Source organism: Monodelphis domestica, chromosome 1 (genome assembly GCF_027887165.1).
Source record: "Monodelphis domestica isolate mMonDom1 chromosome 1, mMonDom1.pri, whole genome shotgun sequence".
Lineage (NCBI taxonomy): Eukaryota > Metazoa > Chordata > Mammalia > Didelphimorphia > Didelphidae > Monodelphis > Monodelphis domestica.
The window spans coordinates 14,512,703-14,527,613 of NC_077227.1; the positions used below are offsets into that span (position 1 = coordinate 14,512,703).

The 14,911-nt window shown below is 33.6% G+C and overlaps 1 protein-coding gene across 2 annotated transcripts in view; it reads right to left on the reverse strand.

Moving 5' to 3' along the window:
• PCDH15 (protocadherin related 15) overlaps positions 1-14,911 on the reverse strand; it is a 1,570,906-nt gene that overhangs the window by 147,645 nt on the left and 1,408,350 nt on the right. For both annotated transcript variants that reach the window (XM_056795634.1, XM_056795629.1), the window contains one exon: positions 13,232-13,344. In XM_056795634.1, coding sequence (XP_056651612.1) covers positions 13,232-13,344 — 113 coding nt within the window. The remainder of the gene's footprint in view (positions 1-13,231; positions 13,345-14,911) is intronic.

The window sequence follows — 14,911 nt, forward strand, 5'->3', positions numbered from 1 at the left end:
ATACAAATAATTCTATAGTAGAATGAAATCTCCATATCAAAAGTGAAAATAAGAGTTCCATTTAGGAACCCAGACACAATGATATTGATGAATTGAAGGGTTCACAATATAGAGGACAAAAAAAGAAGGGAAAGAAAGAGAACTTATTATCTTTGACAGATTAACTATTAAATGGTGGAAATCCTGGAGCATAAATATATATGAAGTGGTCTGGAGAGGTATTAAGTATTAGATAAAGGACCTTAGAAAGTGAACTCATTGAAGGCATTTTTATTTGTATTTAATTTTAATTCTATTGCTAAACATAATGCCAGATTATTATTCAATGCTTGTTGAATTTAACTGAATTATGATAAAATGGAGAGGATTATAATATAATTAAATTCAAATGTGTCCTTTATACTTATTTTAAAGTAACCAATGATTGAGGTGTTGTGACAAGAGTTACATTTATATTTATTTTCTAAATTATTTTTGTGATTAAAAAATTGTGCACAAAAAAGTGTTATTTGGGGAATGAATATCAGATTTGCTATAAGAGAGAATGGGATCATAGTCTAATTATTACCCAGTGCCTGCAGGCCTTTGGTAAATCACTTTGCTACAATTGCCCTTGGTTTCCTCCTTTGTAAAAGGAGTTGGGTTAAATAGACACCAAATTTCATCCTAGCTCTAAATCTTGAATTCTTTGGAATTTTACCAGACTGCTTGAACCTGATATTCTGTTATCCCCACCTCAGATTATATGGAACTTTGACTTACTTTGGGAATAACAGCTTAAAATAATAAGATTGCTTCTGACTAGTTCACTGGTCTCATTGGCCAACCTACTCCACCTGAGTATTATATCAATCATCTGCTGCATAATTCCCTATTGAATAAAATCTTAAGCTCTGAAAGTTTAAGGAAAATCTTCCATATGTGAATCATAGACTTTAAGTTTCTAGTTAACAATTCAGCTACCATGTCACAGGGATAGTCACTAGTTCCCATCAAATTTCTATAAAGTAGTATTGCATAGTGGACAATATTCTGGCCTTTGCGTCAGATATACTTGAGTTTGAATCCCACTGAGGTATTTGCTATTTGTGTGAGCCTGAGCATTTAATCTCTGCTGGCCTTTGTTTCATCTTCTTTAAAAATTAAATGTTTGTTGAGGAAATTAAATGGCTCAGTGAATTGAGTCAGGCCTAGAGACATGAGGTTATGGGTTCAAATCTGATCTCACAAACTTACTAAATAGTTGACTATGGGCAAATCACTTGACCTCTATTGCCTAGCCCTTATGACTCTTCTGTCTTGGAACCAAGACACAGTATTTATTATTCAATGGAAGGTAAGTGTCTGAAAAAATTAAAGGCTTGGACTTGACAACCTCTAAGTTGCTTTCCAATCATAAAATCTTCCAATGCCTCATAATCCCATCATCTTAGCATTCTCATTCTCATTTTAACATTTCAATATCAAGTTAAGGTTTATAAAATGGTTCACATATGTTCTCTTATTTGAGTTTTCCAAATTGTAAGATTGGTATTATTTATCATCATCATCATCATCATCATCATCATCATCATCATCATCACCATCAGCAGCAGCAGCAGCAGCAGCAGCAGCAGCAGCAGCAGCAGCAGCAGCAGCAGCAGCAGCAGCAGCAGCAGCAGCAGCAGCATCACCACCACCACCACCATTTAGCATGTGAATTTCAAAACTATTCCCCCCTAATCAGACCATTCTTACAAGATCAGATTTAGCTATCTCCTGATCAATAACAAAAGAGATACTTGGAATAATAGAATCAGGTCTTGGAAACTACATTTCTCCTTCCTTCTTAGTTTAACAAGATTAGGAAGGTCTGCATCAAACTCAAGATTTAATTATCTGAGGAAATGGCCTTCAACAGACATGTGCAAAAATCTAGACTGCTACCATTTAAAATGATGAAATCCGATTTCTGGGTCATGTGATAATAAGAATATGGAGGACTAGAGATTTTCTCTTTCCAGGAGACATATCAAGAGTCTGTTATATAAAATTTGTATGCAAAAAGTTAAGTCATTGTAGCAACAGTATGTTGAAAAGAGTCACAGTCAACAAAACTATACCAATATTAAGTGTACATATTCCAAATGACTTAGCACCTGAATTAATAAAGGAAAATTTAACTAAATGGCAAGAAGACATAACAATAAAAAACGTATTATCAGGGGGCTTTAATAAACTTTCTTTAATTTGGAGAAATCTAAAAGAGAGGGAAATTATGAATTGAAAATCCTCGGAGAAACTAAAACTAAGAAGACGTCTATATCTTTTAAAATGGGACTATATAATGTGCATATTGTTTTGTGCCACATGAAACTTGCATAATAAGAGTCATGTATTAAAAAGATAAGCATAATAAACATGTCCTTTGTAGACTAGAACATAATGAAAATAGTAATGAATTTTGGAGCACAAAAGACACAAATGGTGTCTGAATAGTGACTGAATAAAGAGATGGCAATATATTTGGTCAAAGAACAAATCATAGATAGAATTTATAATCATGTGTAAAGAAAAGACAATGATGAAACAACTAATGGAAGTTGAAAAGATACAAGTAACAGAGTCCTCTGGAGGAAACTGTATCCCTACAAGTATTCACTAAAACTAGAGAAAATGGAGAATAATGAATTGAACATGCAATTACAAAATAGAAAGAAACCAAATCCCAAATAAAAATGAAAAAATGGTGATGCTAGTTAAAAGAGTTGAAAAAAAAAGGATTTAGAGATGATAAACAAAACTCAAAGTTGGTTTTGAAAAATATTAACATAAATTATAACCATTCAGACAATCTGATTACAAAGAAGCCAGAAAAAGAAAAACAGCAACTGATCAAGCAAAGTATTGTCGGAACCTACTCTGAATGATTTTATGCTGACAAAACTGAGATCATAAAAGAAATAGAGCAATACCTTAACATACAAATGCACTAAATCTTAGGAGACCAAATGGAGATCTTTAATAATTTAATCTCAGAAAAGAAAATACATTGAATTACAGAGGAGCTACAAGGTATATATATTTTAGAGGAATCAAGAACTCATGATCCTGATGTATTTACAAGAAAATGATATAAAATATTTAAGGAATAAGTATTAATACTAATACCAGAAAATTATTTTCAAAATTGAGAAAATATTATATAAAGGCTTTTATGAGTCAACTATATTTTTAAAACCTAATCTAGGAAAAGAAAAGCAAAAAGTGGAGGATTATAAATTAACAATATTTTTTTTAAATTGATGCAAAAATTAAAAAAAATCCCATTCAATATATAAATAGCAATTTATCCAAGACATCATTCATCATAATAAAGATAGATTTATGTAAGGGAAGCAAGGATGAATTAACACTAAGAAAATAATTAACACAATTCATCACATTATAGAAAAAATAGCTAAAATCACATGATTATTTTGATAAATTTTGATATGTGTAGCCCTCATGGAGGCTAAAATATAACAAAGTATAATCATAATGGAAACTTTTTAATACCATTAAAAATAATCTAAAACCAAAAGTAAGTACCACATTCAATGGATATAAACAAGAAGAATTCCCAATGAATCTGAGTAAAGAAAGAATGAGAAAGGGAAATAAACAATAAATAGTACTCCCTCAACTCAAACAACACTAAAAATCCATAGTCATGTAACCTTTTGCCACTGGCTTAAAAATAGAGAAGTAGTTTAACAGAGTAGATTAGACAAGAGAAAAACTATAGAACTCTATAATGTAGTATTTGATAAATGAGAAAAAATAAATCCCTTAGGAAATAATTCTTTCTATGAGAAAAAACTACTGGGAAAATTAGACAGCAGTCTGACAATAATAAGCTTATACCAACATTTTATATATACATTCTTTATCAATACATTCTAAATGGATATATGAACCTTAACCTTAAAGATTATATTATAAAATTTTAGAGGGTGAAGGGATTATATATTGCCTAAGTTATGGATAATGGAAGTGTTCTGAACCAAATTATATAGAAGTAATTGCAAAAGACAAAATAGATACATTGAATTAAATGAAATTAAAAAAAAATTCTGCATCAATAAGAATACAATCAACTTAAGGTGGGAAAAGGACAAGTATGAAGGAAAAAATATATATAATGTCCCCAATAGATAAGAGGTAAAAGTATATAAACAAATAATGCTCAAAAGAAAACAAATATAAACAACTAATAACCTTAACAAATGACTTGCTAAATCAGTATTAATAAGAGTGAAGCTAATCAAAACAACCTTAAGATTTTACTTCATATACTGCAAATTGGCAAATGTGTAAAAGGATGGAAATAATCAATATTGGAGGGATTGTGAGATATAGGCACATTAGTGCATTATTGTTAGAGCCTGGGTATCAGTAAAATCATTTGAAAACAATTGGAATTAAGTGGATTAAGCAATTATCCTATAATTAGGAGTTCTGCTATTAGACTTATGGTCCTAAAAAGGTCATTAATAAAAAGAAAGTACACGTAGTCACCAAATTTTGAAAATGGTAATATTTTTATATAAAAGAAGTTGGAAATGAAATAAATTAGTAAGAGATGATAAAGCTAGAATGATAGAATATTACTGTACTACCAGAAACAACTATGATAAATACAGAGAAACATGAATAGATCTACGCAACCTGTTAAAGGGTGAAATAAGCAGAAACAAACAGAAAAAATCCATGAAAATAACTATTGATTTATAAATGTAAGGAATGATGACTACAAAAGCAACACAATTGAATGATATATTACCAAGAAAACTCATGATTCCAAAGGACAGATATGAGTAACCTTCAAAAATCATGTACCTCACTATTCTAAAGAAATAGTATTTTCATGGGTATGATACCTTCGATATATTTTCGGGGGGGGTGTTGATGTATTTATTGGATTTTTTAATATATTGATTTTTTTTCTCTTTTCTAATTAAGATATATTTCTTGAACAGGATAACTCTCTAAAATAGAATGAGGGGGAAGTGTATCAAAGAATTTGGAAATAAAATCAAAGTTATATCAGTTAGGCCTACATTTTGTAGGAAATATTGGTGCTCAAGAAATAATATTTATTAGATGTAAATGCCTTCACATTTGGAGACTACTTTAAATTTGGAGCCTTAAAACTAATCTCTTCCCTTTGACACTATTTTAGAGTGTATTAAAATTAAGAAAAAAAATAATTTCCCCATAATTATAAAATCCATTTCACCATTATTTGGATGGATTGAAGGAAGGTTAAAAAAGATTACTTCTTCTAGTGTTCATTATCACAATATTGAAAGAACGTCTTAAAATTCTAAGACAGGAGAAAATGAGTACTGTGGGAGACACATTCTACTTGAAGAAATTGCTTTTGTTTCATGGAATTAAAGATAACACCTATGAAATTGGTTGATGAGTTAGAGACCATGCATCTTTTTTGCAGTGGACCAGGACTACAAAGGAAAGGCACATTTTAACAGGCTAAGCTAAAACATAATTAAGTATGTATAATAAGGAAAGAGGAAACATTAGACTCTCTTTTAGGTTGCTACCCATTTGTAGGTCAAATAGACTGCTAATTGTTTTTTATCACAAGTTCTTCATGGGAATCCAAGTCATCTGATTTCTTTAGTAAACACTAAGCTCCAGGATGGGTCATTTATCATATACTGGATATGAGTGGTTTTGTTCTTTTAGGATGGAAGAGAAAGAAAATGGCAGAATATTGTCAGAATCCAAAAATCAGGTAAATGTTAGTAGATCAGGATATAAGAGGTTTCCATTTTCAGAAGAGATAATGGTCTCCATTTTTCTGCCTGAGTGAAGACTGTGTGATGAGAATGACACCAAAAATGAGTGGGCAATGCTGAAATCATTCTGATGACCTGAAGAAAGCTAATTTACAGTTCATAAATCTCATTTGCACTGTGATAGTCTTCTTTTTTGATCAAGCCTATTAAACATTTCAGAAAAAAACCTGGAGAAATTAATTATCCACAAACTACAAAGTCTAGTATAAGGTATCCAAACTCAGAAAGATTTGCGATGGGAAATCCTGCTGACATGTAGGTTAAAAATAAATTTGTAGAGTCCTTTAAGGGTTGCACAGTCTGCAACCCTTAAAGGGCTCTACAAATTCATTATATATATAATTTAATTCAGTTTGTACAAATTTCCAACAAAGTAAGTGATATTACACTTGTTATTTTGCAAACAAGGAAATAGAGGCTAAAAAGTTAATATATTTGCTCTTGGCTATACAGTAAATAAGTGTCTGAAACAAGATTTTAATTCAGTTCTTCCTGACCCCAAGTTCAGCATTCTATTCATTGAAGCACCAGTTGTCCAAACAATCCTATACTAAGATACCAATATGAATATTTTATAATGTAGCAAGAAAAAAAATCAGAAATGTACTTTGAATTTGGAGAAATTCATATTCAAATTCTGATATCCTTGTTCTTTTTCTAAGCACCTTGAACTAATATTTCCCAAGATTTCCTTCAATGGTAGGCAGTATTTCAGAACCTGGGAAAAGAATGGCAAACGTGAGATAGTCTTTGTATCTATGAGCTGGAAGTATGTTGCCAGGTAAAGGGATTCAGGCATAAACAAAGTGGCTTCAGGAAGATGATAGCATTAACAACTGGGGGGAGGGAGTATAGGAGGTTTGCCACAGAAGGTAGATCTTGAGTATGCTTTAAAGGGCTCCAGGTATTCTATTGGGTAGAAATAAAAGGGCTGCTCATTCCATGAAAGGGACACAGGCCATATAAAGGCCCAGAGTCAGGAAATGTGAACTAGACTAGTAATGATTACAGGACAGTTTGAATGAAATAGAGTATGTATTAAGGGGGAGAAGGTGAGAAAAAAATGTTAGGAAGGCAAGTGGGAGACAGATTGTAGAGGTCTCTATGTGCCAGGTGTAATTTGTAAATGAAGATTTATATTCTTTGATGTTATATAGATATATGGATAAAAGAAGTGCATTTTCAAACATAACATACATTTTGGAAGGTCAGAGCTCCAGAATTCAAAGCGCCAGATGTTTGAGAGTAATATTTTCGATGCCAAGCATATGTGTCCAGAATCATGATTAGTTTGTGGAACATTTTGTGAAGGAGAAAGATAAGAGATTTCATTAGAATGTGAACTCTTCAAGAGCAGATTTTTCCCCCTTTTTGTATCCTCAACACTTAGCAGAGTGCCTGGTATACAGTAGACATTCATCAAATATTTATTAATTGACTACCTGAGAGAGCCAAAGGATTTGAAAGGGAGACAAGCATTATCTTCTACCTATGGCAGGCCCCTCATCTAAAGTGCTTTTAGAGGAGCTTCCCCTCTGCTCTGATTGTTCTATGAAGGGCAAATCTAATCCTTTCCTTATGTCAGAAAGGAAAATATAGTTGCAGTAGCACTTTCAGTTGGAATGTGATGTTGGAGAGCTATCATGGTACTGTGGGCGAAAAGGGATGTTCTAAAGAAAGAAGAAACCTTGATTTCAAGATCATATATAATGCAAGCAGAGCTGAATGACCATGGGCAAAACTCTGTATTTCCCCAGGCTTGAGTTTCTTCATCGGTAAATCAAAGGGAAGGGATGAATGCAATATTTTTCAAGCTATTTGGCAATTCGAAATCCATGACACTAAGATCCTCATCTACAAAAATCTAATTAACTGGTTTGGGAAGTGAAGGGTGACATGTAAAAGTGCTGAAAAAGGAAAACCATCTTCCTGGCAAGATGGCTGACTCTGTTATTCCAAGTATCTCTATTGTTATTGATCAGAAAATACCTAAATCCCATCTTCTAAAGAATGATCTGAATAGGGTTGAATAGTTTTGAAATTCACAGCACCCAGAAAATTTCTCCAAGGAGCTAACAACTTCCAATTGGAAATGGAAGATGCAAAAAAGGCAAATTCCTGGGGTATCTTAGTCTATGGTAATGTGCTTAATGTTTATTCTTCTTCTTTAATTTCTCTAACTTCCCTAACTCAAGAAGTGGAATGGACATGGAATCTCCCTAGTTCAATAATGCACATTAGAACTTTTATTCCAAGGATTGCTCGAGGGCTCAGTAATAGAAAACCAGGCCTGGAGATGGGAGGTCCTGGGTTCAAATATATCTTCAGGTACTTCTTAGGTATGTGACTCTGGGCAAGACACTTAGACTTAAGTGTCTAGTCCTTACCAATGTTCTGCCTTGGAACTAATATCAGTTTTAAGACAGAGAGAAAGGGAATTTTAAAAGAAAAAAAAAACTTTTATCAATTACCTTGTAGTTCATTACCATAGCAAATGCCACAAATGATAACCCAAGGGAGGATATATGCCCCTGAAAACACTTCTAATCTGGATTCTGATCTTTTCTGGTTTCTTTTTATTATTATTATGTGGGCAACCAGGTTTTCAGCACAGGTTGTCAAACTTTGGATAATTCTAGCACTAGATAATTGAGCAGTAGGATCATAGTCAATAATCAATAAATATTTATTAAGCCCCTATGATAGATTAGCTACTGTGCTAGAAAAGTCATAAGATAGTTCCTACCCTCAAGGAGCTCACTCTCTTTCTCTATAAAAATAAAGTATAGAAGGGGATAAGGAAGACATAGAAAGGAATTGGCAAGTTTATTCTATAAAGGTTTTGTTGGAAGATATTTGCTAATGTATTTGACCTATAATGTCACTATGTTGGGGAGGCAGTGTTTGAACCATAGTTCAAATTGCCCTTCAGCTACAAATGTGGCATCATGAACCCATTCTGAGGATGTCACAGGCCTTGAGTTCATTGCTTCATGCACCAAGTAGATGAAGAATGCCCATTATCTATTCTAAGATATACAGACTGACTATCTAGTAAGTTACATTATCAATATGTGTATTTCTTGGATAAAGTCACTTGACCCTGAATGAAAAAGGAAGAAAAAATAGACTGTCAACTTTGGCAAATTGTAGAGTTATTTAATGACCCTAAATGTATACCTAAGAGGATGGGCCATCTTTTTAATACTAATATTCTATGTGAGTGCCATATGCCTTTGATATCTAGAATGCTATGATCTTCAAACTTGAGGGCAACAGAGTGGCATATGGTAGGAGAGATGAGGCTGCAAATCATTAAAACAAAGAGTCAAAGTTCATGCTTGATGAAACAGTAATAAAATAAAGGATTTCATTTAGAAATGTATCAGCAGAAAAGAAAAAAGGGGAAGGAAATGGTTCATGAAGGGGAAGGGGCAGGACTGATGGATAGTCCATGTGTTTCACTGGCATAACTCCTAAGTCATGAGAGAGTGAAGATGGATTCAAGCCCAATACAGGAATTCCCTTTTAGCTAATCCACGAGAGAACTAAGCATAGACTGGAACACCTTTACTTTTTATTTTTTTAAACCCTTACCTTCCATCTTGGAATCAACACTGTGTATTGGTTCCAAAGCAGAAGAGTGGTAAGGGCTAGGCAATGGGGGTTGGGTGACTTGCCCAGGATCACACAGCTGGGAAGTATCTGTGGCCAGATTTGAACCTAGGGCTTTCTGTCTTTAGGCCTGGGTCTCAATCCACTGAGTTACCCAGCTGCCCTGGGAACACCTTTGATGGGTCACAAGCTACACTTGTAAAGGACTTCCCAATTGAAGAACATCTAATCCATTTAAGTATTAGAGGGATAGAATCCTGATGGTTCATTGACATTCTATCATATCTACCCTCTTAAGGGTAACAATAGTAATAACTCACATTTCTAGAAAGCTTTAAGTCTTCCATATCACATTCTTTAAAATAGTTGTGGATGCTCGGTGGCCCAAGAATAGTTATTATTATTTTACAGATGAAAATTTAAGTCTCAGAAACATAATGTGGCACTTGAAAGATCAGACATGAAATAGGGACCCATATTTCTTGATGACAAAGTCAACACTCTTTTCACTAAAATGCACAAGAAAATATCCTGTGTTCATTTTGGAGCTAGTCTTAGAGGTAAATCAGGGAGAAAACATTTGGTAAGCACTAATTATGGTGTAGACACAAGACTAAGCCCTGTTGAAATAGGCTTTGTGAGAGAAATAAAGAAAAGATAGAAATAATACAGAAGATCAAGAAAGTTATTCCAGGATGTGTATCTCTACTTTGGAGGACTTCGGTGGTTATTTTATTTTCTGCCTTCCATCTGGTTAAAGAAGAGCATGACTCTCTAGATTTCAAAGCTTACCTAGGGATCTCTCTTACATTTTTTGGTTTTATTCCCTTAAGCAGTTTTACTGAAGGATCACAGCCAAGACAGTGTCTCCCATATCCATATGGGACAGGACCAAGTGAGTCTGAAAGCTCCCCCATCAGGCCCTGTCCTGCCCATGGAAGGACTCAGCATCTGATCACTTCTGGCTTTTTGTGGTCACCTACTAGAGACAGGAATTTTCCAAACTCTCTCACTGCCCAAGTCAACTTCATTAGATGTGGCCTCTATGTTCCTAGAAGACTTACTCATCAAATAAGTAATCAGTGTAATGGTCATGTCTAGACACAACTAAAATATTCATTACCCACTAAAAGCTGCTACCTCACATAATGGAAACCCGAATTTAAGACTCCTCCCAAGGAAATGTACATAAGTTATCTTCTGTAAATTAGTAAAAGTATAATTTTAATTTAAAAGTATACAGTGTAATTTTCTGTATTAAAATCTGGAAAATCAGATACTCCTTCAATAACCAATCCATGAAGATTTACTAAGCACTTACGATGTCAGAAACAGAGTCAAGCACTTTGGACACAAAGACAAATGAGGAACGGTATTTTCCCTTGAGGAACTTACATTCTAATGGGAAAATTATATATATACATATATATATATGTATATATATAATATAAAGATTGATAATGATAATCATGACCTTGTTAGTAAAGGAAGTATAGAACACTTCTGTTTGTCCTATTTGAATGGTAAAACCCAATCTCATTTAAATTATCAAGGACTTCATCAAAAATGCCCCATAGAACTAAATGACTTGATATAGTCTTATAGTGTCACCTTCAAACAGGGATGACTGGGAAATCTCAACTTTCCATTTCAAGTTTGTTCCAGAAATCCTCCATGACACTTCCAAACTCTTGGGGAGAGGCATCCTCCTCCACGTCTCATGCCTCTCTTCACAATGATCTTCAATGGATAATTGATTAGTTGAATCAAATTAACTAAATGTTCTCATATGTCAGGGAATATTCTGTGATATTAACATTGGCATAAGAGCTGGTTAGATTGAATAACGTAAGACTGCATTTTTACTTTGCTGAGTCAAGTGCCCCTTTTTTGCTATCAGTACATGATTGCTACAGTGGGATTTATATTCTGTACACTGTTCAGTCAATTGTGTGATAAAGATACTCTCTGCTAAAGAAAATTGCCAGAAAACTCCTGCCTATTCCTTTCCCAAGTTTTCCTCAAGGACACACTGGATGTCTGCACAGGCCATCCTCAGAATGATTAGACATGAGAAAGTAGGATGAAAAGGAGCCCGTGATTTCTCAGCCTTCTTTCCTGAGGTAACAATTTTATCTGACATACTCTGAATTCTTTTAGAATTTCTTCCACTTCAAGACAGAATTTTTAAAAGATCAGTAAGTGCTTTTAAAATTCTATCACATCCAAAGAAGATTTGCTTTGAGTTTATTTCCTATACAATTTGGGATGATTTATTGCATCTGGAAATTATAAGTAACTTCTGTAAAATTCTTACTCCTTGATAGATTTTAAGTGTCATTTCATTTATAACAATAATTTGTTTAAAGAGAATGCTTCAAGGTTTGCTAATTACCTTAAATACATCATCTTTTTGTTTTCTTTTTCTCTCGTAAGAATCCTTGCATATAAATTCTATTATTATCCCCATTTTAGAGATAGAAATCGAGGAACTAATGTTAAGTAAGCTCTCTACAGTAACATAGCTAGTCCATATCTGGGGTAGGTTTCCCTATCAGGTCCTCCTTACTCTAATTCAAACACTTCATACACTGATACCTAGATGTTTTTATATCATAATGTTGTGCATAGGAATAAATTAGCTAGCATTTGTAAAATGCCCTCAAAATTGAAAGACTATGGAAATCCTATCTCTTGGTATTATTTTATCATTGTAAATCTGTTTCCTGATGGTATCCTTTATTCTGGTGCTTAGAAGTCAAGCTATTAAAGTTAAAACTTCACCATGATTTTGAAGACATCCACTATTTTGATCTGTTCATATCATTTGTCCTTCTTTCCATTATTGTGTAAGTGATATTTATTTTGAGCATTTTGGAGAATGTATTTTTACATGACTTATTGCAATATGGATACAAAGGTGTTGATGACTATGTCTGGGAGAAGTTTAGGGACATTAAATAAGCCTTGCAATTTCCAAACAGCAATCCATCCTATCCATCAGTTTAGATTCTGAAGCCAATTTATCAATTTGTCCTATAGGTTCTGGCTAAGTGCACACACACACACACACACACACACACACACACACACACATACACACACACACACAAACTCTAAGCTCTTGTCACAAACTATATAGTAGATATTCTTCATCCACCTTGTTTTTCTTATATGGATATTTAAGTTTCTCATCCTTCTACCTCTAGGATCAAATATAAATTCATCTGGTCTTTTAAATTCTTTTATGACTGTATCCTGTGCGACCTTTCCAGATTTGTTATCTTATTCTTCTTCATAGACTTTATGATTCAGTAAGACCAGTCTCTTGCCATTCCCTGGATCACGACATCCCATTTCCTGACTTTGGGCATTTTTTTCTAGCTGTTCACCATGCCTAGAACTCTTTGCCTCCTTGTCTCTGCCTCTTAATTTCTCAGGCTTTATTAAAGTTGCAATAAATGTTCCACCTTCTTCGAGAAGCCTTTCCTAATCTTCCTCAATTTTAATGTCTTCTCTAAAACTACCAACCAATTAATCTGTAGGTATGTTGTTTCTATATAGTTGTCTGTACTTTGGCACTTCCACTGGATTGAGAATTCCTTGACAACAGGGATCTGCTGTCCCTCCTTTTCTTTGTATACTCAGGGCTTTGGGAAGAGTCTAGTATAAAGGGGAACTTAATGAATGTTTGTCAACAGATCCCCAAATTGGTGACCATTGGATTATGTTTAAATTTCTACCCCTCTTCAATATAGTAATTAAGCAAATACCTATATTCTTCCTGTGTGAAACGTGGGATTTCTCCAGGATGCAAGACGAGAATTTTCACTGTAGCACTTCCAGACATCACAGGTTCCCCATCATCAAAAGCAACAACCTCCAACTAGGGGGAGAAATGAGGTTAAATAAATAGAATCAAAGTAAAAGAAGGCTGTGCCATCATGGGTATATTTCCTGAACTTGAGTTGGAATAGAAAATGTTTTTTTTTTTTTTACCATGGCCACATAATGGTTGAAAAATGAAAAAAAATCAACTTTATTATTTTTTATTTGCAGGCTTCTTTAAAATTAAATTATTTGTTTTTCAGAGAATTGACTGGTTTCCTTAGACCATTGAACATATTGCCTCACTGTAAAAGATAATGTTAGGACACTTTTACAGATTCAAGGCAAATTCTTCTGTCCTTTGAAAATATAATAAATAGTAAATACAATGCACAGACAACTACAGAAACACGGAGAATGATGAAATCAATAGAAATCCTGGAATTTCTCTTACTTACATGATATTATAATATTATTAAGTGTTGTTGATGTGAATCTTGTCCCAATGGACATTTCTCTTTTTGATAATAAAAGAAATCTTAGAACTCTAAGTAAAATATCTCTACCATCTGAAATTCATTACACTCTAACATTCAAAGGATCTATGAGGTTTTCAATGTGAATATTCTCTCCAGGAATGCTGATCCTAAACTGCCCATGCTAACCATCTGGTGCAACTCTTGACCAGTTTTTTTTTTTAATTATTTACCCTAGGAATTCCATTCAGTAGATATGTTAAAGGAGATACTAGTTTCAAACAAGTTCTTTTTATATAATGGGTATGTCAATGGGGCTTGGTCAATTGGCTATTCTTCATGCTCATTTCATTATTAATACATTTCATTTTCTTAGTTACCTAAATATCATCTCATTTGTAGAAAAGAAAGAGCCATAACTAGCAATTTTAGTGCCTATGGCAAAGAAGTACAAAATGCATCTTTATATCCATTTAATTAATAATGTGATTATATGTGCTTATTTATTTATAGAGAAACGATGTTTATGCTTACATAAATGAGCTTGCACATATTAGTGTGTATTCTAGATTAGTGACTTAATCAAGGTAGGGTACTCCCAGTATCCCTAATATATATCAGATATCAAATCACTGAAAGTCATCTTAGCAAATTGATTGCCTGGAATACAGAACAATGTAGATCCTGCCCAAGGTCATATGAATCAAAGGTAGATTGAAACTCAGGTATTCCTGACTCTAGAACCAAGCCTCTATCCACTAGACAATGAAGACTCTTTGGGGAATTAAAAAAAATAACTGAGAAAAGTTGGTTTGGTAGGAAGAATAAAATTATGATAAATGTTTACTATTCTGTATTACTAATCATGCCCTCAATTCAGTAGTTAACTATTCTGATTATTTATACTTACTATCTAGATGCTAAGCTCCTTGGCAGTAACCAGGACTTTATAGCTGCTGAGGAATACATGTCTAATTATTTTTACTTCTCAAGGTTAATTCCATGAGGTAAACCTCATGACTGTTCTCCATTCATGATTCTGAGAATAGAAAGAGCTTAGAGGGAATGTAACAATTAAAAAAAACCTCACTCTTTATGTAGAAAATGACTCTAGAATTTGTGCAAGATGTCCTAAAAATGTGCTGAACT